Genomic DNA, 23,588 nt, shown 5'->3' on the forward strand with positions numbered 1-23,588 from the left:
CGGCAGCTGGAAATGGCCAGTGACAAACTGACAATTGCCCAATTTGTGGCCAAATGACAGTCGGCATCACCTGTTTCTCCGGGAGACTCTGACCCTTAATTTCAGTAGAGATACGTGGACCCCACGCGACAACCTACCCCGTCTACCTATCCAACCGAAGGCTCGCCCGGCCAGGCAGAGGACATAGCATTCGGGTCGGGAAAGAGCTGCTGTGGGAGCTTTTGAGATTCTAAAGGTCCAGTTCATTCCTCTGCCGGGGTTGGGGTCCAGTATGAGATCAGCACGGACCCAGATAGGTACCTACCTTTATGCTCTTGGCTCGGTTGGGTCTTGGCTTGAATCCGGGCATTTTTGCAGTCTCGTCGCCTGGCTGGCGCCCTCCTGGAAACACCTACCTAGGCTAGGTACACTAGGTTGGTCTGTCCAGCGCGCGTCGGACCGCCGTCACTGTTGAATGTCGTAACACATCATCTCCCTCTCTCGTCTTCGTAATATTATCACTCCAGGTTCCAGCTTCTTCTTCTTGTATTTTACCACACCTCACAATACCGTCCATTCTACACCCTGGGCTGCTACCTAACTTTTTCTTGTGACGACGACTACTGAACTCTCCGCGGTCTCGCTGTCTGGCCCGATAAATCAGATTCACATTGCCCTTGTCTGGCATATTTCGCGAACCTGTCTAATACGTCAAACTCCATCCCCCATCCCTTTATTTCCCCCCCACCGGGCATACTAGGGACGGCCAATAATCCCCCGGCAACATTTCCCGTCATCCCATCGCGAAATCCAAGTCGCTCTAGATTTTCCCAAAACCACCAAACCACGTAGAGCCCAACCGATCGCCAACATGTCCGTCGAAATCGATCCCCTCGAGCTGGGTTTCCGCAGTACGTCGTCCCTTCGCAAACAGCACCATCGGCCCAGATTCTCTCTAGAATCTCCCATCGTCTGACCAGAAATTAGGGCCCTTTACTGTGGAGGTTTCGCAGATCCTCAGGATCAGGAATCCCAATACCTCTCCGGTTGCTTTCAAGGTATGTGTGGACATCAACACGCGTTTGGTCGTGGTGGTTGAGGGTCGCTCGACACATGTGTTAACTTGCCCTCATACAGGTCAAAACCACCGCCCCCAAGCAGTACGTCTACGTCCCTTCCTCAGCAATGCGCCGTAGCGCAAACGAATCACCGGTCCAAGGATACAGACACTTACCAACTCCCTCTTCAGATACTGCGTCCGCCCCAACTCGGGTCGCATTGAGCCCGGTCACGATGTCGAAGTTTCCGGTCAGTCCACGAACCGCCGACACCATGTCCAAACCTATGGTCTCGTGACTAACTTCCCTTTCAGTCCTCCTCCAGGCCATGAAGCAGGAGCCCCCCTCGGACGCCCGATGCCGTGACAAGTTCCTTGTCCAATCCGTCGCCATCACCGGTGACAAGGAGTTCACCAACGTTGCCCAGATTGTGCGTATAACTCAAACAGAGGAGGACGAAAATGAGTGCTGACAAATACGTCATACAGTGGGATGGTGTCGACAAGTCCCAGGTTCAGGAGAAGAAGATTCGCGTGCTCTGGCTGCCACCCTTTGGAGAGGAGACAACCTCCCCCGTGGCTGCCACCCCTATCCGCCCCTCGACCTCGAGCCGGGTACGTTTACCTTTCGCCTACATACCCCCCTGGCAACGGACCATCAAGAAAATAAAATTAACCTTCACATGCGCAGGCCGAGGAGACCCCTGCTCCTTTCACATCGCCCAGCGAGACCCGGTCTTCGACGGTCGACACCCGCGATATTAAACAAGAGCCCGACGTCGCCGACAACTTCCAGTCGACTGTTGCCGCCGTCGCATCGACAGCACAGCATACCGCTTCCGAGACGTACGAGCAGTTGAAGGAACAGTTGGCCAAGGCCCAGGCGACCATCGCATCTCTCCAGAACGACGCCGCCAGCGGCCTGAGACAGAGGAAGGCGGCTGTGGCTGACGCGGTGGGCGAGCAGGCGTCGAACGTACAGGCGACCGCTCAGGACCTCGCGCAATCAGCGAGGCAAGGCACTGAGGGAGTGCCAGTCCAGATTGCGGCGGTCCTCTGCTTGGTTAGCTTCCTGCTGGCCTATATCTTCTTCTAGTGCTGCAACGAAACACCCGGTTCCATTTTTTTTCTTGTCATCGCGAAGGCTGCTGCTCCTCCAGTACGCCTGGGGTTTCACACAATACAACAACGTAATCCTTTCCTGTCCTTTTTTCTCTTTTCGTTTCTCGGTTTTCATATATCGTTTCACTCACTACTAAAAACTTTGTCTTTATTCCCTTTGTCGTCGGGGGTAGTGGATAGAGTGGCAGGCCCAGGGGTGTATTCTAGGATCTGAAGTAGGCAGCGCAGGAAGAGGAAGAAGACAAGAGAACAAACACGCGTGGGTTCGGGGTTCGGTTTTGTCTTGCTCGTAGGGGAGGAGGTGAGGTGAGGTGAGGTGAGGTGAGGTGAGGTGAGGTGAGGTGGACGAGCTGATGCGGGTCTCTTTGTGGTGTGTTCATTACAACCGGTTCTGCAAATTGCTCCGGGTATAACGAGCGGGCTATGCTATGCTATGCTATGCTATGCTATGCTATGCTATGCTATGCTATGTTAGGCTAGGCTATGCTATGCTAGGAGGCCAGTAGGACTGTAGGACTGTAGGATGGAAATACCAATACTTGATAATATGCAAGGATATCCAGATTTGTAGGCCAGTGAATGCGTGGAGGTATCTTTATCGGTATCCAGAATTCTCTGAATACAGTCCTCATCTATCCAGATCCTTTCATCCACTTGTTATTATTTCATTAAGCTATGACAGAGGCTCAGAAAGCTATCTAGTCAAATCTTCGTTTTATTCTCTACTCTGAGTGTATTTGCCCTCTACATGGTCAGCTACCTAGTCTATTGTCTCTTTTCTTCAGTAGCACTTCAGCCAGTTTCCGCTTATAGTTACACAACCCTATTGTGTGTCATCATCAAAGATTGATTGATACCTAACGGTCTCCAGACAAAGAGCCCGACACCAGCGCCACCCAATGATTAGATTACGAGGGGAGACGGGAAGTCAGTCAATCAGTCAGGCACATGCCGTCATCATCTAGTACAGAACAGGTACCGCAGTAAGGAAGATGCCGTGGTTGTGACAATGGGTTTGTATTGACGATTGAGAGTTTTCGGGATCAGCCGTCAGGGAACGGAAGTAAGTATACAGCCGTGTAGCTTGGAGTCAAGGTTTCACCTCCTTTCAGCTCTGTTCCCTTGATGAAGCAGCTGCTTTTGATGAAGAGTGCCACCCAGAGATAGGTAGTGCTTGCAGATAAGTATTGGAGGGAAGGAAGCGTCAGCAATATATGACATGGAGAGAAGGAAAGAAGGAAAAACACAACTTATCTGGCGATTTGGTAGCTGTCCGTTTGGATGGTACCTTAGATAGGCAGACAAGGCTTGTGGTTAGCAAAAAAAGACGATTGTTCTCATCAAGGTTGTTTCATGACATGGGGAGGGCAACAGGTTGTTGTGAATAAAGAGAGAGGACTGATTGTCAGAAATTCTAGAGCTTATAACTTCATTCGCGGATGATGTTTCTTCCACGATCAGGTAATAGGAAACGTTGACATTGCACATCATTCAGGTCTCTCTCTCTCTCTCTCTGTGTGGTTGTGCTGTGGTCGACAAAGACAACAGGTATAGTGTAGACTGAGAATGTCAACGTACTAATGAGCTTTTCCCCACTTTTTCTGGGTGAAGAGGTCCAGGGGCATGTCAGCGGCTTCGGGGATTTTAAGGCCGTTCTTTCGGAGCTTTTCAACTCTGGAAGTTTCGCCAAGTCCCCTCCGTTTCGTCACTCTTGGGCTTTCGCTTCCAGTGATCTGCCAAGAAACATCGATGCCGCTCAAGCCGCTGCTCGCTCGCTCGCTCGCTCGTAGCTCGGCTCGTGCTCGTGGGCGCTCACGCGGCGGGAATGTCGGCATGTCCATGTGGTTTGGCAAGTTTCACAAAACATCGGCATGTCAGTGGTTGTACGTAGTTGAGGTCGGGCTGAGCACATTGTGGTGTACACTATGTAGAAGCCCCAGAGAGGCTGAGTTCGCTCAACAATGCCTCAGCCACTTGTTGGTGGACAACGAAACGGGGCAGGGGTCATTTAAAGAGTTGTGGTGGTGATCTCCCGTCAGCGGAATCCACACGATGGAGAAGAAACGGAATGATGTTGGGTGGACGGGGGAGAGGAAGGATGAAACGGAGCGAGGTGAAAGATCATCGAAGGGTAAGGCCCTGATCGGCTGGATGTCCTTCCCCCTTCGAGCGCAGAAGAAGGTGCTAGTAAAGAATATTCCGAGACACGATCTTGTCAACAAACTGGAAGGTTGAATTCTTGGTTGTGGCCATGAAACTGAAAGGTGGTAAAGAATGGAAGACCAAAGACCAGGACGGGACTTCGCATGGAATGGTTTCCTTGGCCTGTTGACCGATGACGAAATGCCCCCCCTCTTGGGCACAAGCGTCGGCAGGCCAAGAAAAGTGGGCCTTGCTGCCAGGTGCCTGGGCGGGCTTGTTTGTGTGTGTGTGAGACGGAGAGTCCCCTGCTGCAAGTCATTTTCAGCGCATCACTTGTCCACATTCGTCTCTCCATTTCAACCCGAAGGCCCGAACAAGCTCCATGCGATCCGAAGAGAAATGCAAGATGCATTATGCGCCGGATATGGATAACTTCCATCGACGCCCTCGGTAGAATTAGGGAATCAAGAAACGAAGGATTACGAAGGGATTCAGAAGACTGAAGAATGAGTGATGACGGCAACAACAGAAGCGGGGGAGGGGCAGACCTGAGCAACATCCAACCAAAAAACATCTCGTCAGGTGCCCTGCACATCAAGTCACCGTCGAGGGTCATCCGCCGCCGCGGCCTGCTTGAGACTTCGTTCTCGTCCAAGGGAGGCATGGATGGAGGAGTCACCGTTTTCCTCTCACAGAGGACTCGAACAAACAAACCACTGGACTCGTTTCTGTACACACATCCTCGTGCTGATCGGGTCACAAGACTGTTCAGGAAAAAGACAGGGTCCGTCTCAGGTGAAACAAAAAGTTTCTCCCGGTTTTACAAGTCCCGAACTGTAGTAAAGGACATATAGGTGGGTACTTACTATTGGTACCACACCACGACATCTCTCCAAAAGGTAGCCTTGCCAGGACTCCAAGAGACACGGATACCTACAGAGAACACCTTACCCTCTCTCGGTACCCTACAGAAAGCATTAGAGTTGCCTCCTGTTGTGTTCGAGAACCTACAGCGACAAGAGAGTATCATCTTCTCAATAAGCACCGTATCTGTGTGTAGCAGTCACACTTCCAAGGCTTTCTGGACGCCGCCATCTCCTGATCTGCTTCCTGGGAAGAATATCCACCGTGAGACAAGTACCTACGTATACCCACTGATCACTCAACTATGTATGCAGAAAGGGTCTCTTCCGGCCGCTAGCAGGACGGCTTCATGTCACGGAAAATGCAGGGCCTTTTTGCTGTTGGGCCTTTTGTCAGACAAGACAAGAGCACATCTCGACGTTGCCTAACCAGCCAGCTGAAGGGTTTAGACTGTTGGTATGAATCACATGTGTAAGACGGGTTGATGTCCGCCTGTCAAAGTGACTCGTCTCATACCTCCCTTTCTCAACAAACGGATGCGAACGTCATCTAGACTCAGACTGTCGAACCCTTTGATGAGACCCTCACAAGCTTTCAACTGCCTATGGGCCAACACAAAAGATTCCAGAACGCTCGAGCTGGCCAGCCTTGTAAAAGCCATGTGAAAGCCATGATTTGGCGATTTTCCACGCAGGTACACTTGCGCCGCCATGAAAACGTGGGCCAACTTTTCAACGTTTCTGTGTCCAACAGCTTCGTTCAGATCATCGTATCTTCTGGTTGGTTTCCACAAGCATGGAATGACTGGAACTGCCGTCGGCCCTACGAAGAGACGCAAAAAGAGTACCGACATGTGCCCACACAAAGATACTTGTACCTTGGCTTGCAGCCGGCCAGGGGACCACGAACAAGAAACAGGTTGCCTGATCAAACTTTGACCATCTCGAGGCATAAACCTACGTAGTATGTATGACTATCCCAGCCAGAGAGAATACGGTCTCACATACCAAGACCTGCTCACCGTCGTTCGACGTAACGGAGCCCCACCCAGCCATCCCCATTCCCACCCTTTCCACCATTCCCACTCGGTCCCGTATAGCACCCCTCCTTGCCCACTTGACCCCCCGGCTCTTGCTCTTATACCAAGGACTCAGCCGCTCTGCCTATCCCACTTCTCTTTTCTTGCTTGACTTTGCTCTAAATATCGACTCTTCCCATATCTTTTCTTACTTTGCGACTTAACCAGATACCCAAACTTTGAATTCTTTGGAGTTTTGTTGTTGTTGTTGTTTTCGTGGTAAACATCGATCTCTAACCCCTGAACGTACTAAACAAACACTCACACGCTCTAACAGCTATAGTGGATATTTCCCTACTTTGACCATCCCCGGATTACACAAGAGCTCAGACCACCCGTTCATCGGAATTCAGATACAAGAGAAACATGGCCCAGGTCTACCGCGAAGCCCGGTACTCCCGGGATTCTTCTCCTTCGGGCGACGAGGGCTACAGAAGGTCAAGCTCCCGCCGTTACAAGCATGCGCCGAGCCACAGCCACGAGAGAGTTTATGAGCGCGAGATTGACGTTATCGACGATGACCGCCAGGGTGCCCGTCTAGACGGCCGCTTCTTTGGCCGTCCCACCGGCGGCGAGCTTGTTCTTGATCGTAGAGACGACCGTCTCTATCCTGACCGGCCACGATCGACCGCCGGCCAGGGCAGTACCTACGTCGAGCGCCGGTACCGAGAGACGGAGGACTGGGATGGCGACAACATCCCGGATCGCGAGCGCACTGTGGTCGAGAAGCGTCTGGTTACCCGCGACGACGATGACTACCACTATCGTCACGATTCCAGCCGAACCAGGGACAACGACGGATGGGAGCGCCGTTCCTACTACGATGCCGAGAGAGATGCGGAGGTGCGTGTGGAGAGAAAGGTAGAGCGCCGTGAGGACGGCTCCGAGGTCATCCTGGAGCGCCGGATTCGTGAACACATCGATCACGACCACGGTGCCGACGTCGAGATCTACCGCAAGGAAACCGAGTACTACGAGCCTGCACCACAGCCGCCCATCGTCATCCGTCAACGTCCCGCCGAGCAAAGGATCATTGTTCAAGAGGCTGCTCCTCCCACGGTGGTCCTCCGTGAGCGTCGCGATGATTTTGCTCCCTACGTCGTCGAGGAGACCAAGGAGGAGTACATCGTCGAGCACATCGACGACCACCCCCACAGTCACAGTCACAGTCACAGCCACAGCCACAGCCGCCACCGTGACGGTCACCACCACTCCCACTCGCGCTCTCATCACCGCCACGAAGATGACGAATACTACACCCGTGTTTCCCGCCGCGACGAGCGTCGCAGCCGTAGCCGCTCCTCCTCCGCCAGCCCCCACCGCAAGCGCCACATTGCCGAGGGCGCTCTCGCCGGTGCCGGCGTCTCTGCTCTGATCGCCTCGCGGCGCGACAAGGAAACAGGTGAGGTAGACAAGCACCGCGGGCGCAAGATCGTCGCCGGCGCTGCTCTAGGCGCCCTGGGCACCGAAGCCGTCCGCCGCGCCCACAGCGCCTACAAGGAACGCCACGATGACTCGGACGACGAGCACCGCCACCGCTCTCGCTCGCGCTCTAATTCGCACTCCCGCATCAAGACGGGCTTGGGCATCGCCGCTGTGGCTTTGGCCGCTGCTGGTGCCGCCAAGTACTACGAATCCAAGAAGGTCGAAAAGGAGGAGGCGGAGCGCGGTCGCCCTGCCCGTCGCTACAGCGAGAGTGACTACTCCCGTTCGCCCAGCCGCAAGCGGTCCAAGTCCCGCGCTGGTTCTGTAGCCAAGGCGGCCCTCGGTACCGCCGCCGCCGTCGGTGTTGTGCAGCACTACCGCCACAAACGCAGCAAGTCCCGCCATGGCTCGCGATCCCGCAGCTCCAGCAGCGATCGCAGCGGACACCACTCGAAGCTGAAGACCGGAGCCGAGATTGTCGCCGCTGGCGTAGCCGGTGCCGCAGCCAAGAAGATGTACGACAAGCACAAGGAAAAGAAGGAGCACTCGCGCTCGCGCTCGCGCCACGTCCCCGACGACTCCCGTGACCGTGAGTACTATGACGACGACGACGACCTCGACCACAAATACGCTCGCCGCGAACGCGTTTATAGGTCCAGAAGTAGGAGCAGAAGCCAAGTCCGGTCCGCATTACCCTCTTCCTCTTCTAATAAGAATAACCATGCCCAATTCGAGAGGACCGTCGCTGATGATCCTGAATTCTTAGGTTTGGTTGAGTACGGAACGAACCCCGTGCCCGTTCAGAATGAACAACAGCAGCCGCATAGTAAGAGAAAGGCAGCGCTTGCTGCGGCTACGGCAGCGGCAAAACATGAAAGACATAAACGCGACAAGGAACCACCGCCGACGCCACAGTTACTATCTGCTGTTGAAGACTACGATGATAACGGGATTGCCACGGGGTACGAGTCGGCGGCGGAGGAGCAGAGAGCGAGAAAGGAAGAACGCCGTCGCGAGAGGAGTATGAGGAGGAGACAGCGAGAGAGGGAGAGAGATGAGGAGAGAGGTGGTGCGCTGTTGGTCCCGAGAGCGAGAGAGGAGGTGGAGGAGGAAGTTGGTTATTACTCTGATAGTGAGGATAGCGAAGCGGAGAGGATGAGAAGACGCAGGGCGAAGAGTAGGGACTCGAGGAGAGAGAGGGAAAGGAAGGAGAGCAGGAGTCCAGAGAAGAAGCCGGCGAGGAGTAAGAGTCGGTTAGGAAGGCTGGCTGCTGGCGCCGCCGCCGCGGGGGCAGCAGCTATTGGGATTAAGAAGTTGGGTGAGAATAATATCGATAAGAAAGAAAAAGAAAAGGAAAGGGAGAAAGAGAGAGAAAGGGAGAAGAGAAGGGATAGGGAGATAGAGAGAGAGGAGAGGGAGATTGGGCTGGAGGAGAGACGAAGCAGTAGGGATAGCGATAGAGAGAGGATGGAAAGACAACGGGAGAGGGAACGCGAACGTCGACGTGAGTGATGTTTCTGCTTATCATCAGTCTTTCTGTGGGGTTCTTCTTGGAATCATCGATCCTAACGAGAACACAGGCTACGAGGAACAAACCGCTCCATCCGACCCTTACTACAAGCAGCGGCAACCCTCGCCTCCTCACGCGTCAGGCGGATATCCCCCAGTACCTCCAACTCCTCCTGCTATCGCCTCTGCTGCCGCTTCTGTTCCGACAGCTACACCACCACAACTACAGCCGCATCGCTTGTCAAATGGGTTCACGCAACTTCCGAACATCAACTTCACTGACCTGAATAATATCCAAACACCATACCCGATGGGGCCGGAGACGATGCCGATGCCTGTACGGGGACCAGCACCAGTTCGACAACAACCGGTCCAGCAACTACAGCAGCAATACCAACCGTACAATCCACGAGAATACGTTGCTAGCTATCCTCCCCCTCCAGGTCCCGAAGTACCATCGGTACTTGTCCCGGGCAAAGGCGCTTCAGCTGCTGCAGCACAACCACCTCCCGCTTCTGCTCCCCAGGGAGTTCCTCCCCCGCAAGAAGTTCCCCCAGCACTGAGGGCTCCTCAAGGGGTACCCGCTTCGCTGATGGTGGGTGCGCCATCGCATCTTTCGCAGTCGCAGTCGCAGTCGGTGATTGGGAGGAACCGTCCTGAAGATGTGAGTATCAGATCTTCTAGAGATATGCCAAGGTCCCCTACTACGGGTTTGGGTGATGAGAGGAGCAGGAGGGAAGACCGAGAAGAACGCCGCCGCCACCGCTCGATGCACATGTCTAGGTCAAGGCCTAGGCGGTCGAGAGGTGCTGGTGTCGTTGATGTCGGTGCCGATAGTGGCAGCGGCAGTGGCAGTGGCATGATAAGAGAGAAGGGTGCGTTTTCTTGATCACTTTTCCTTGGCTATTGTTTTTGAGTTGCTTGTTTCGTGCTGCCCCTTCCTTTTCTGCCCCTTTCACTCCTCGCCCTGTTCTACCCAAATATGACCGCTCTTAGACAACGATACTAACAGCCCTTTTCTCACAGATGGTCTAAGTCTAACCACCACTCTCCACCCTCCCACACCAACCGACTCTTCCTTTTCCTCTTCTTTCTCAGAGACCGACTCCCCTTCTCACACACCAATTACCCCCAAAGACAACAACAACTCCAAATCCGTAACCTTCATCCCCCTCTCCCCCAAATCCTCTCAGACCCTCCAGCGCCACCACGAAGAGCAAATGGCCAAAGAAACCGCCAAGCGCATCACCTCGGGCTCGGGCGTCGACCCCGATGAAGATACCTCGGACGTCTCGGACTTTGAAGACCGTCTAGACAGAGAACTCAACGCTTTGGTGCCCGCTAAATACCGCTCCTCTTCTACCCCTGTCCCTGCTCATGAATCTTCCTCCTCCAACGCTTTATCTCGCCGTGACCGCCCTCCTTCAACCCGTCACAAGGACGACTCCAACTCCGACAGCGACGCAACCCTCGAAATCCTCCCAGACCGATTCACACCCGACGGCCAACCGTTGGATTCTCGTGATCCCCGCAATGGTAAACTCTACTCCTCTAGAAGAGGCGAGTTCATCTACCATGATCACCACGGGAACGGACTCAAGCAAATAGCTGGTACGGGACAATGGGGAGTCAGCGGGACGGACGCGCAGGCGGTAGACAGGATCGTGAGGAAGGTGGAGGGGGTGTTGGAGGGTAAAGGAAGTTGGACGGGGTTGGTTATGGGGTTGTTGAGTGGACGGTTGATGGAGGGTAGTGAGGTGGGAGTGGGAAGGGGAAGGGAGGTTGAAAGTACGAGGCCGAAGAGGAGGAGCAGGAGGAGGATGGGGATGGGGATGGCGAAACTTGGGGTTTGATTAAGGGGGTGGGTGGGTGCGATGAGTTGAGGTTGCTGTTGGTGATGTGGTGGTGGTGATGATGGTGTTGAATGTCTGACGAGTTGATGTTGGCTTCTAAGTATGGTGTTGATGATGGGCGGGGATGATGATGACGATGGACGAAGATGATGGTCACCGATGGGATGGGACAGGATGATGACTAATGATGATTAATGATCCTTTTCTTACATTGTCATGTCTTTCTTTTCTTTCAGTTTCTTGCTTTGGATACTCTTCTTTATGATTTTACCTTTTGGTCACCTGATACTTAGATACGACGTTATGCTTTTTTCTATGGCTTCATGTTTGACATGTTGTGTGTTGATGTCAAAGATGGTGGTGGTGGGTGTAATGAATTTTGTCTTTGTCTCTCCTTTTGATGATTGATGTTCACGTCAGTTAGTCGATATAGCTTGATACCAATATTACTTGCTTTGAAATAAAATCTACTACACCATATTCATGCATGCAGTTGCGTCAATGACGATATGTAAATTACAGATAAACCATAGACAGACACATGTCGATAACCTCAATTTCTCGAACCTTAAGTCAACATCTTTCATCCATCAAGCATAGTAGTTATACCCCCTTGCCGTTGCCCATGCACCATCCTGCTCTTAACTACATGACTACATCTTTCTTTCTTTTCCCCCCGCCTGCCTCAGTGAAATCATCCACGTGTTAGACCGTTCAATATCACCGTCACCGTGCCACCTTCCATATTCCCCGTCAACGAAAGAGATCCGTCCGTCTTCCCCTTCCCGTGTTTCTACTCATTCCCTCACTTATTCGGTTTGCCAATGTCACGGTACGGTCACACATAAGAATTCTCTTTTGAGCAAGAGTAAGAGCAAAGACGCGGGGATGGATGGGGTTGCAGAATACCAACTGACACGTGGGGGTTTTCCCGAGGCGCATGTATAGTTGTGCTCTGCTACTGACACTATCCTTTTAATTTTCTTCTTTCGTTCTCTCCTCTTCCCTTCGTTTTTTTTTTTTTTTTTTTTTTTTTTTTTTTTTTTTTTTTTTTTTTTTTTTTTTCCATTGGTTTGATTTTTCCTCTGCAGCAGTGATGAATGGGAGGTCAAAACGAGATAGAAAAGACTTGGTAGCAAGCAAGAAGCGAGGGGGTGCGGCTCGCTCAATGGATATGTATGCAATACGGAAGCGATTGTCGTTGGAGAAACAGCAGAGACCCCAGAGATATCATGAACGTGGACTAAACGGACAATTGAAGACGTGAGATGTGTTAGATGGAACCTTCTTTGACAAAACAACAAGCACTTGACAAACAGAAGCCGTGACCGTGATCGCACCAAGCCTTCACGCGCCTTTTCATGCTCCTAGGGGAGAGAGCAGCCGTAACGATCTCGTCGCCAGACAAACACAGAAAAAGTCAAGTTTTAGCTGCTAGCTTGTCAGCCAACAATAGAGAAATGATGCAGCGTATCTGGTGGTGAAGAGTCCTTTCGCTTCAACATCCCATAATGTGTATAAGTAAAAGCAGACGCCGCTGGATGAGAAAAAAAAGGAAACCACAACTATTCAGTACAAAATGCCGTAAAGCCCTCAAGTCTATGATATCGAAACTTTCGCTCAGGGTCGATCGATTACGAGGAGCTATCCTTCTCCTTCTCCTCCATCTCTTCAGCCATGACCTTCAACTCGTAGGAAAGATCGTAGCACTCAGCCAGCAAGGCGCTGACGCTCCCTTGGCCCTCGGGTATATCGCCGCCGACCATGAACTTGCCATCGACGCGCATGTTGTCAATGGAGTTGAGCTATAAGCCAATGTTAATCAATGTCCAGTGTCCATGGGGTAAAGAATGACAAACATACCTTCATGCTGTAGGGATACAGCTCCCTGACCGAGCTGACACCGCCCGAGTCCTTCACCTCGATCAGGCACCGCTTCAGCGTCTGGAGCTGGTTATAGATGGGCAGTAGGGCCTCCGATACCGGCTCCGACGAGATCATCAGGTAGTAAATGTAGCCATAGCTCCTCCTGATGAGGTACAGCAGCGTACGCTGGACGTACAGCTCGGCGGGTTTTCCTTCGTCGTCCAGCCAGTTGCCATCCACTCGGCTCTCATCTATCTTGTCGAGCTTGCGCTGGTAGTCGTACAGATCCGTCTCGCGCAGTGACCAGGCCTGGGTGATGGACAGCTTCTCGAGCTCATTGCGGATGCTGACAAGCTGCTCGTGCCTAGCCTTGAAGGCCTCGGGGATAACTCCTTTCCTAGGTGGGGGTCAGAAACTGGCTGGCAATGGTATGTGGGATAGTTGTACGTACCTCTCAAGAACGATGTCAGACCACCTGAGGCAGACATCCACCAGGCGCGATACCCTCTCGCTACCGCGAAGAACCTGGCCGTCTGGCCCGACAAAGTTGCCATCCACCCTCGACTCGTCAATCTCCTTGACCTGCGCTTGTAGCCTCTGGACCTCGGATGCTGAAAACTGTGTAACCTGTTAGCTTACCATTCTCGTATCCGTCCGCCCTTGTGCGTCCTTACCTTGGCCTTGGTGTTCGCAAGTGACATGGACCGTAGTATGGAGATCAGCCTCTCATGCATGCTCTGTAGCGGGTCCTGCAGCTCGTCCACCCTCTTCTTCAGGTTATCCAGCGAGCTGTGGCAGAGCTCCAGCCGGTTGGCCAAAAGCTCGACAATGTAGGGCGAGTGGGCGGAGGGGTCCGAGGCTGTCATGATCTTGTCGAGCTGCGAGAGGGTGTGGGCTATGCTGTTCAGGTCTTTGGCTGAGTAGAGGTCGGCCTCGGTCAGGTGGTCGAGTAATCGCTTGATGGTCGAGGTCAAAGCATAGGCGGCAGGGGCTTCTTGTGTGCGGCCGATGGTCATGAAGAAGAGGGAGAGGAGCTGTAGGCAGCTCTCAAGGACTCTGTCGACTATGGGGGGTTGTGTTAGATTTTCCTTGTTCAATTGGCAGCTTGTTATGGAGGATGGGCGTACCTCTGGTCTCGGTCACCTTTTCCCCTTTCCTAATCTCGTTGAGTTCCTTGACCTGCTCGACAACCTGATCATAGTGTACAATCACATCCTGAGTGCGGATGTATTTTGTTCGGTCTCTCTTGAGGAGCAGCAGCTGATCGCGGATGGCTGAGAGCTTGTCGAGAATGGCTTGTTCCCGCTCATCTTTCGGCATGGGCATCGCCGGAGTCTCCATTGTCGCTATGTGTTTGTTGTGATGTGTTGTTTTGTGTTGGGTGTTTATGGGTAAAAGTCGGTGAAGTCGGTTGCGATGTCCGAGAGTTGGCTCGTTTTCGTTGCTTGGATGCCGTTCGAGGGTCGATGTTGGTTGAAGGAAAAGAAAAGGCGCGAAAGGATTGTTGAGAAGGGAAAGACGCAGCCAAGCAATTGGGAAAAGGATGGTGGTGTTGCCGGAGCAAGGGAATGAATGTTGGAAACGGGCGATTCCTTGTCCAAGTCAAGCTTTCTTTGATCCGACGAGTATGTAATGTAATGCGCCTCAACAATGGCAAAGAGTGCGGGTTGGAAGTCCAGTTGTTGATGGCCTTTCTCCAAGTATCTCTATTTCCCCTTTCCAACGGAGGAGTTGACAATAGTGATGAACGCTGCCTCCTGATTCGTGCGCTTTCCCTTGTTGATCTCACTCTTGTTGGTTCTTGCGGAATTGCTGGAGTGAGTGCTGAAATAGGTGCAGATGGATGCTTCTCAGAGACACCCGACGGGACGGGCTGGCGTGTCGGCAGGCACTCCGCTACGGCAGGAGAAGAGGCCTATGGCGCCCCGAATCCACAGCGGCGACGTCAGTGGATGCATGAATAGCGCCCGGCGGGGCGAAGGAGCTCCATGGTGGTGCCAAAGGAATGGTGGGGTTCTTCGTTGCGACAAGGGTCGAGGCCTGGCGGAAAGCTTGTCGGACCAGGGCACTCGTCTTGGCAAGGCTGGGCGCCAAACTGACCTGAATCGACGAGGTGCTTCCCCAAATTCCAGGTCAACTGGTGGGGGAACATCAGTCGTCCCGATCCGGTACAAGTGCGACAGCACTGCACCCAGTCCTACCACCAACCCTCGGGTTCGGGTTGCGAACTGAACCGCTAGGTGGTTTGGACCGTGACATCGTGGGGCTGTTCCTCCCAGCGTGCACAGACCAGGCACAAAGCAGAAAGCAGCTCGAAAAAAGTCTTGGCTTCCAAGCCGCTGCCAGTCGCTTGCCAGCTGCCCGCCTTTGTAGGGTCCCAGGGCATTTTTTGGATTGCCCACAACTAATTAAATTTCACTTCCCGCGAATTTCTAGCTAGGACATCATCCCACGATCGAACAGCCCTCCCGAGACTCAGCATCTTTGCGCCTCGACAATCAACACCATCAAAATGTCTACTGCTGAGCTGGCTACCTCCTACGCGGCGCTCATCCTCGCCGATGACGGCGTTGAGATCACTGTGAGTTTGCGACCAATGCACATGATCTTTTTGGCGAGATTTGGGTGGATTCGGGAATTGGGGACATATTCAGGCGCGCCATGTACACGCGGTTATTGCTCGACATGCGCTTTCAACGACCGGGACAAATGACGAAACATGGGACGAGGGGCAAACCGAGTGGAGGACAATGAGTGATATGAACAAGCACATTGGGGGGAACAATGTTGACTGACCAAACCCGTTTTCGCATGATATAGGCCGACAAGATCCAGACCATCATCAAGGCTGCCAAGATCGAGGATGTCGAGCCTATCTGGGCTTCCCTCTTCGCCAAGGTACGATGAAACCACCGACGACGACAATCCGAAAAAAAAGAAACGATATCTTGAGAGAAACGCGAACACGATAAACTGACTGGAGTCTCTTTTGCGAAAATAGGCTCTTGAGGGCAAGGATGTGAAGGACCTCCTTTCCAACGTCGGCTCCGGTGGTGCCGCCGCTGCCCCCGCTGCCGCTGGCGCCGCTGCCGCTGGTGGTGCCGCCGAGGAGGCCAAGGCTGAGGAGAAGGTTGAGGGTATGTGGAATCATCTACTCCCAAGCTCTTTCCCGGGGCTGTTGCTGCTGCTGCTGCTGCTGCCAGTTACTAACCTGCGTTCTGCACTTTACAGAGAAGGAGGAGTCCGACGAGGATATGGGCTTCGGTCTCTTCGACTAAGCGAAGAAAGGGGGCTTTCTTCTGGTTTGGTCATGACCTCTCGTTTCCAATTTGTTCTTCCAAAGCTTGCATGGGTCTGCGACGGTTTCTCGCACATACGACTTCGGTTATGGGAGGCTTATGATATCAGGGGTTCGGTTCATCGGCGTAGCTTTACACGGACAATGAAGATGCGCTTTTGAGCAAAAGAAGTAAAAACACTTGGAAGCTTGCTCTCCACTTGTTGAAGCGACGGATTTCCACCGTAGTAGACATCCGACTCTACGACCGAGAGCGCGCCCGGATCTTGATGGTCGATTGATACCCGGACCTGAGGTTCCTGCTCACCGTTTTGGAAGACGAGCTGGTACAACTCAAGAAAAGGCAGATAAGACAAATTACCTGTTACTGATTCCAACTTGCGCTAGTGTTTACGACTCGTGTTTGTTTACTTTGTCATGATACGACGTCATCTTGACCTGCGTTTCTTGAAACCCAAACATCACCCCGAGTTGTCAACACAATCTCCGTTTGCGACGCGCTCAAGTCGCGTTCACTTTGATTTCGCACAGCCTCGTTTGTACCTTGCTGGCCATGACTCCATTCCCATGCCAATCTCCAGATTCGTATTCCACTGATCCCAGACGTAGATCTTATCGAATGTCAACAGCGTTCCTGGCGATAAGATAAGGGGACCAGACCCAAAGAGTACAGCCTTATGTCAACACGGATAATGGCTCTCAGCGTAAGCGGCCAAATCAATATCGTCGACTATGTCGTCTCTCGTCTTGCTTTACGACGATCCTGCGATATAACTTTGTTAAAGCCTAGCTGGAACGTCTTCTGCCGTGTCTACTGCAGATGTGGGTTCATATACTTGATAAGATAAGGGAAAGTTAATAACGGAACGGAAGCTTCAAGCACCATCACTCAGGACACTCGACCACACTGCGGGCTTATCAAAAGTATGTTTTTCGTCAACTCTTCCTAGATATCCATTCCACTTTAACAGAGATGTTTATGTATAGATATAGAGAAACGCGCCTGATTCGCCCAAGAATGACTGGGCTGAAATTATCAAGTTAACCGCCAAACCACAGTTAAGAGAACCATCAAGAGACTTGTCCATGATGCATGTTTACCGACTCATCTCTACATAGTAGACCGTACCGTACACAACTCAATATGCTTCTCCCTCGTTGGAGGCATGTTTGGTCCTTCATACCTATTTTCCACAACATCTGCATACAGTCAGCAAGACCCAAATCTCTTTTCACATTTCACTTCGCAGCCAGGACAACGGCAACGGCAACGGCAATCAATACAGCTGCTATGTCGCCTTTTGGCTGACTGATGAATTTGGGACAAATTAAGCCTACATGGATCTTGGTGTTGGAAAGGCCAAGTGACTGACTGATTGGCTACAGCCCCAATCCTGATGTCCCTGTCTTGTCCGGCTCGACGCACCAACCTTAACGAAGCTCTCATATGGATGAATTTTGCGTTCACATGTTCAACTTGCGATAAATCAAACAGGTGATCATTGTTAGCTCACTATCTATATACATGTCTATCTGTCGGAAATTATATGTCACTACCTACGTTTTGATCTAACGAACCAACAGATTCCAATCGATCGATGCCTATGGTATGATAGTCCCCATCCCATCATTCAAAGTACTCTCCCTTACAACGGCCAAGGACGAGTCAAGATACGTTACGTCTACGTCTCAACTCACAACTGACAATTCAAAGTAAACCAAACCAACCCCAGCCCAAATCAAACTAAATCCCATTATTGTCTAGTCTAGTCTAGTAGCAGCATAAAGAAGGTGAAAAAAAAAATTTACAAACAAAGCGTGCTTGCGAACCTAAATCTGTGCCCCTAGAATACCAATACCACTACCTAGCCTGTACTTAAGGCTGAATGAAACGGACGGGAGTTTGCGCATCAAAGGAGTAGACAAATTTCACTCACTAACGTACCTGCCTACCTACCTACCTACGTTACCGTTTTGTACCAACAAAGTTAGGTAGGTAGGTAGGTAGGTAGGTAGGTAGGTATTCTCACGACACCTGCAGATATCTGCATATATTACCGAGTGTTCTTTTCCCTTCTTTCTTTTCTTTTCTCCTTTTTTTTTCTCTTTTTTTCTTTTGTTCTCAATGTCACTCACTCACTCACAGTGTCGTCACCTATCAACACCAGGCACTGTCTCCAGTAATCCACCCACAAACACGATCACGTCCAGGCAGGTATGGTAGGAGAGTTGTGGGGAGGAAAATGGGTTTCTGTTTTAGATGGAAAGAATAAGTAACAAACGTCCATTGCATTATACCGACCAACCGGTCTTTCTCTCTCTCAGCGTGTGGTTATGTGAACAAACAAATCCATGCATGCTCCAACAACCCATGGCGGCCAACCAAGCAGACTTTATATACCTCCCTAGCCTGGTTCTACGCCGTCTCTCCCACCTCCACCCCAAGACAAGACAAGACAAGACAAGACAAGACAAGATGATAGGTTTATATATAAAGATAGTAGAAAGAACCTGATCTCCCAACCGCAGAAGTGATATCAATCGATAGAAATGAACCATAAGACAAAGTAATAACAATGGTAGTAATAACGCAGTGATCAGACGAAAGACTCAGCACCTAGGTACTTACCCGGTGCCAGATACTAGATAACGCTTCGCATACATTCGATCCATTCCGTTGTACATACTAACTTGCGCCTGAATCCATCCATATCTAACCGAACATCACATCAAATCAAGTGAAATTGAACGCCCAATATTTCCTCTTTTCTTACTACACAAGAACGCCCGCTACGTACTTAGTTTGAAACCTTTGAAGCCCCCAAAGAAATCAGCAACAAACTCCATATATCCATGTTACCCACTCATATTCATTATCTTAACCCCTTCATAACTATAACTATAGCTAACCATTGCCTCCGCATACAGAGGAAACTCCCCCCAAAGAGAGGGACCATACGATGAGTTTTTTTTACGATCTCCCGCTTTGGTTCCCTAATTCGTTTGCTAGCTTTCTTCACATTGACGTCTCCAAATCTGCCAGTCTACTCAGTCCTCGTCTCATCTTCATGAATCTTAAACTCAAAACCCGGCCACTTCCCCGTTGCGGTGTCTGCCCACGTTACCCATGACGGTCCTATCTCCGCCGCCAAAGTCGTAGGTGGTGTTCCTGCCTTAATCTCCGTCGTCGCCTTTATCTCCGTTTCTTTCCCCGTTGCCATAGCCGTAGGCATGGCGGTAGCTGTGGTGGCAGCTACATCCATGGCCACGGTGGTGGTGGTGGAAGCCGTCCAGGAAGATACTGGCATGTAGATCTCACCTAGCTCCTGACTGCCCGCCTCAGTCGATGCCTGGCTCTGATGTTGTGGCAGTGGTAATGACTGTGGCTCTGGCTGTAAATGTCCCTTGGGCCGAATCAGATCCTCAATCTTCAAAACCAGGTTCTGGCTATTAGTGAGCGCCCGTGGGTATGGATACTGCTGTTGATGACCCTGTTGCTGTTGCTGCTGGCTTCCGCTTCCGGAGGCAATCAACGGGCTAGGTAGTTTCGTAGTCTCCGGCGACAGAACAGAAGAGATATTCTTGCTAGGATACTCGCTTGGTGCTTCTGACTCATCGGATTGATTACCATCACCATCGTCGTCGTAGTTGCCATTTTCTTGGGCCCCTTCATCAAAGTCAATATCCAAGTCCTCCTGCGTGTCGTTGAATAGACTCTGGCTGTGTTGACTGAAAGGACCCAGGTTTTGGTCATCCGTTTCGATGCCCTCTCTCGGAATATCCTGAGACTTCAACGGTCTTGCCTGACCGTGGACCTGACCCTGACCTTCGCCGTCCGTCTTAGCCCCATCTAGCTCGTCGTCCTGGTCGAGGTTGTCCACGTCAGCATCGAAAAAGTCGCTGCCGCTTTCAGACGAACTGGAACTAGATTCGGGAATGGCAAGCGGTACTTGCACGGACTTGGAGCGTCTTGGGGTGGCCCCACCGTCGATCGGACAGTCCGTCATCTCGTCATCCTCATTGCTGTCGTCATCGCTGCCGCTGGATAGTCCTGTCATCTCTTGATCGCTGTCCTGGGCATGATCGTCCGTGAGAAGCGAAGGCCCGCGGCTGCTACCGCGATGGAAGCCGATCTCAGACGAAGGGTGTTCGCTGTGAGGCGTGGCATACCAACCAGGCGTAGACTTCCTATCGCTCCGGTTAGGTGGCGCTAGGGAAGGCGAGCGGCTCATAACCCGATCACGATTGCGATCATAATCATCTTGAGGCGTGGTTTGGCGGGGATAGTCAAGTTTTGCCAGACCCTGTCTGCGTCGTCTTCGGTATTGCTCCGCTGGAACAAAAGGGCTGCGCTCGTGCACAAGGGGAGAGGATCGCCGATCATAAGGTCGTTCGTATGGTTTCATCGCATGGCGGGTGGAGGACAGCTGTTTGTGACGACTCCCGGTCGATGAGACGCCAGAAGGGCCAGCCGGCGAGAATGAACGGGACCGCGAAAAGGGCGTCAAGGATGCCTTGTGCTCTTTCCCTAGTATTGCCCGCGGCGATTCTGCTCGCATTCCGTTTGCTTTAAGGGATGATGAAGCCGTGTAGAACGAACTGGTCTCAGAACGTTCGGACGATAAGTGCACATGGCTGTTCTGTCGGTTTGTAATCGTAGCGTCTGTAAAGGGCAGCTCGTCAAGAACGTCGCTCCTAGTCCAACATTCTTCAAAAGCATCTGCCTCCGGGGTGTGATCGCTACTTGTCTCCTCAGGATCATAGTCTTCAGGGTATACCCGACTGAGCTCGCGTATCCTTTGCCATGTCCAACCCGGCATGAGGGCGCGATTACCCATGATATAATCTTGAATATACGCCTCTGGCTGTGTGATGTACAAACGGTGCGTCCCAATGGTTTTGGGGGCCTTCATGACGACGCTGGACATCAAAAAGGTGAAACCCCAAAGCGCTGGCGTTGCCATTTCGGCCGGGGCGAGAAACCGTAGACGGTTATCTCGGTGAATTTTGCGCAAAGGCACCCAGTCCTGGCGCAAGCCAAGGAACTCATTCAGTGGTGACTCGGGTGTAGCCTCGCTGTGGTAGATCAGGTGGGAAGAAGGCTGGAGGATATTACTAAAAGCTTTGTGGATCGCCAGCTGAACATCACGGGCATCCGGTCCCCTCACTTGGACTGTCTTGATGAAGCCGCGGCTCCTAAGTCTCTGGTCAATCATCCGTCCATTCGCAAAGGCTTTGGGGAGCAGCCAGCCAGAATCGGGACATTGTCCTGGCCATTCCGAGAAACCCGGGTCCTGGGGATCCGGCGTAGCTCTGCTCAAAGTGTTAAATGATTGTATCCCATCTTCGTCGGGGCCCATTGACTGTCGCCGATCAAAGATTTTGCGGGCATCCACCCAGATACCCTTGAGAGGAAACGGTAGAAACACAACCTCCAGATCCCAAGGCTTGTTATATGTTGGGAGAGATGTAGCCTGAAGCTCACTAATCTGTGCTTGTAGGGCCTGAAACTGGCTAAGAGTAACCTTTTGCGAAGAGCGAACTGTGCTATTAGATGCCGCCGAGGACACGCTTGCGCCGGCGGCACTGGCATTGTCATTCAGAATCTTCTCCACCTCGTCGACACGAGACTCAAGCTCCGTAACTCGGAGGTCTGTGTGTTCGTGTTTGTCATAGCACTCGTCGTGACCGATGACTGAGAAGGAGGTGTTCTCAAGCCTGTCTATCCTTTCTTCCTGGAGGTTGACAACAACCGACAACTGTTTCACATCATCCTTGACAGCGAGGAAAGATTGATTGTGTGCTGACCCAGGTCTAGGTGTCATGTCTCGCCTGTACTCTGGTGGTGCCATCAAGTCCATAGGGCCGCATACATCCTGGGCGTTAGCTTGTGCTTGTTCCTCAACATGCTCTGCCCCCTTCTCCGGAACCGAGGCTTCATTCCTGGGTGCAGATGGGCGTTTTATGGTATTCAGTCCCTTTCCGGAAAATGGCGCCATGTATCTCATCTGGCTAGAATATGTAGTTGAGGGGGCCTGGGACTGCATGTGTAAATAACCCGGGCTCAACGGCTGTGTTTCACCGTAAATCTCAGTCTCTTGAGTTTGATTCCCATTTACCCAAGCGGCGACAGGAGCGGTATCCGGAATGGTAGCCTGCTTCTCCATAGACTGGCGTGGTGGATCCTGAATATGGGCGGGTTCGATCTGTAGAGGTTGAGAAGCCATTACACGCTGGTTGAAGCTGGAAGCGTAGAAATTCATAAGGCCGAAATCTCTAGAGACTCCAAAATGGGAAGACACGGCAGGCGCAGCAAAAGACGGGTGCATTTCCTCCATCGGACTTGGGAGCCCCCTTGTACGTTGACTGCTCATGCCCGAGTTCGGCTTGTCCTGATCATTAGTGGGGGGCAGGCCGGCAAATGCAAGGGAAGGAGTGGGCGGGAGCTGTGAAGGAGCTGGGAAATCGTCATGGAAACAGGCATGATGGGAACACTGGCAGAGTTCGGCGGAATCAGGCGCAGCATTCAGCTTGCTCCAGAAGCGGCGGCAGCCACAGCGCGGCAGAGAGGGATCTGTGTAGTTGCAAGGACCCCGCGGCAGCACGGGGAAGGCCGCATTCCACATGGCTTGTCCATCATCGTAAAAGCTGGGGAGGGGCCCAGGGGCGTCGAAAGGATTTGCGTCCATTGGGATTCTGGGTCACCATCTCCTGATTGTGTGGTAGTTGAACGAGGCGCGTTGCTTCCAGCCTGGATACGTCGGCTGTATTTGGGTCGGTCGGTTTGAGTCGGACAGGAAAAGAGGACGAGGAATCGGGAAAATGTCGAGTCGCGAATGGGTGGACTTGGGCAATCGAGGTCGGCGCGTCGTGATGGCGGTGGAACGGAGCTCCCTTCTTTCCTACTTTGATGCGACTCAACGCCAGACCAAGCCGGATCGCAACAAGAGTTCGTTTGGAAGTCTAGTTCATGTTGCTGTCTTCAGTTAGTATAAGTAAAGCTAAAGATGGTTTGATCAACGACAATGCAATGGTTGGGAATCCGAAGCTGTTGAATGGTGGCCGCCCAGGCAGAAGCCGCCTAAGCAGCGCGTCCCAAACAAGAAGCGGGGAGGGAAGACGGGACGAGAGATGATCAAACTCGCTCGGGGGAAACAAACAATTTATTTTTTTCGAAACTGATCAACTAGGCGGAGACGCACGTAGACGAGGGAATTGCGATCACCGGTACGACGACGAGGTCGAGGATATACCGAGGATGTCGAGAAAGCCGATGGAAGGGGAAAAGTGAGGCGCAATGGGAAAAGCGAAAGTGGAAGCAAATGATGGACGTTGATGGGGACATGCTTGCACGCCTTCACTAGTCTAAACGCCAGAACTTTCAGTTGCTTAGTT

General features: G+C 52.1%; 5 protein-coding genes across 5 annotated transcripts; 3 read left to right on the forward strand and 2 right to left on the reverse strand.

The window, feature by feature from the left end:
* The first annotated feature begins 401 nt into the window (after nucleotides 1-401).
* B0T23DRAFT_371940 (PapD-like protein) lies at nucleotides 402-2,501 on the forward strand. The gene is made up of 7 exons (XM_062836687.1): nucleotides 402-890; nucleotides 967-1,037; nucleotides 1,117-1,139; nucleotides 1,229-1,287; nucleotides 1,352-1,467; nucleotides 1,526-1,651; nucleotides 1,728-2,501. Exons 1-7 carry the CDS (start codon nucleotides 851-853, stop codon nucleotides 2,130-2,132), a joined length of 840 nt encoding a protein of 279 aa, XP_062697914.1. The 5' UTR covers nucleotides 402-850; the 3' UTR covers nucleotides 2,133-2,501.
* Nucleotides 2,502-6,257: 3,756 nt separating this feature from the next.
* Nucleotides 6,258-11,491, forward strand: B0T23DRAFT_351378 (uncharacterized protein). The gene is made up of 3 exons (XM_062836076.1): nucleotides 6,258-9,171; nucleotides 9,248-10,051; nucleotides 10,203-11,491. The coding sequence occupies exons 1-3, from the start codon at nucleotides 6,609-6,611 to the stop codon at nucleotides 11,027-11,029; spliced, it is 4,194 nt and encodes a 1,397-aa protein (XP_062697915.1). The 5' UTR covers nucleotides 6,258-6,608; the 3' UTR covers nucleotides 11,030-11,491.
* Nucleotides 11,492-12,663: 1,172 nt separating this feature from the next.
* B0T23DRAFT_392790 (uncharacterized protein) lies at nucleotides 12,664-14,236 on the reverse strand (the record flags this gene model as incomplete). Its single annotated transcript, XM_062838029.1, has 5 exons — nucleotides 12,664-12,834; nucleotides 12,893-13,292; nucleotides 13,347-13,513; nucleotides 13,570-13,958; nucleotides 14,023-14,236. 5 exons carry the CDS (start codon nucleotides 14,234-14,236, stop codon nucleotides 12,664-12,666), a joined length of 1,341 nt encoding a protein of 446 aa, XP_062697916.1.
* An 807-nt stretch (nucleotides 14,237-15,043) lies between these two features.
* On the forward strand, nucleotides 15,044-16,392 carry B0T23DRAFT_39622 (60s acidic ribosomal protein-domain-containing protein). Its single transcript, XM_062838232.1, has 5 exons — nucleotides 15,044-15,264; nucleotides 15,332-15,476; nucleotides 15,716-15,793; nucleotides 15,897-16,032; nucleotides 16,127-16,392. The coding sequence occupies exons 2-5, from the start codon at nucleotides 15,408-15,410 to the stop codon at nucleotides 16,171-16,173; spliced, it is 330 nt and encodes a 109-aa protein (XP_062697917.1). The 5' UTR covers nucleotides 15,044-15,264; nucleotides 15,332-15,407; the 3' UTR covers nucleotides 16,174-16,392.
* A 2,602-nt stretch (nucleotides 16,393-18,994) lies between these two features.
* On the reverse strand, nucleotides 18,995-23,027 carry B0T23DRAFT_39926 (uncharacterized protein). The gene has a single exon (XM_062838410.1). The coding sequence runs from the start codon at nucleotides 22,880-22,882 to the stop codon at nucleotides 19,238-19,240; it is 3,645 nt and encodes a 1,214-aa protein (XP_062697918.1). The 5' UTR covers nucleotides 22,883-23,027; the 3' UTR covers nucleotides 18,995-19,237.
* Between the last annotated feature and the right edge of the window lie 561 nt (nucleotides 23,028-23,588).

This window comes from Neurospora hispaniola (genome assembly GCF_033458365.1).
Source record: "Neurospora hispaniola strain FGSC 10403 chromosome Unknown B0T23scaffold_1, whole genome shotgun sequence".
NCBI lineage: Eukaryota > Fungi > Ascomycota > Sordariomycetes > Sordariales > Sordariaceae > Neurospora > Neurospora hispaniola.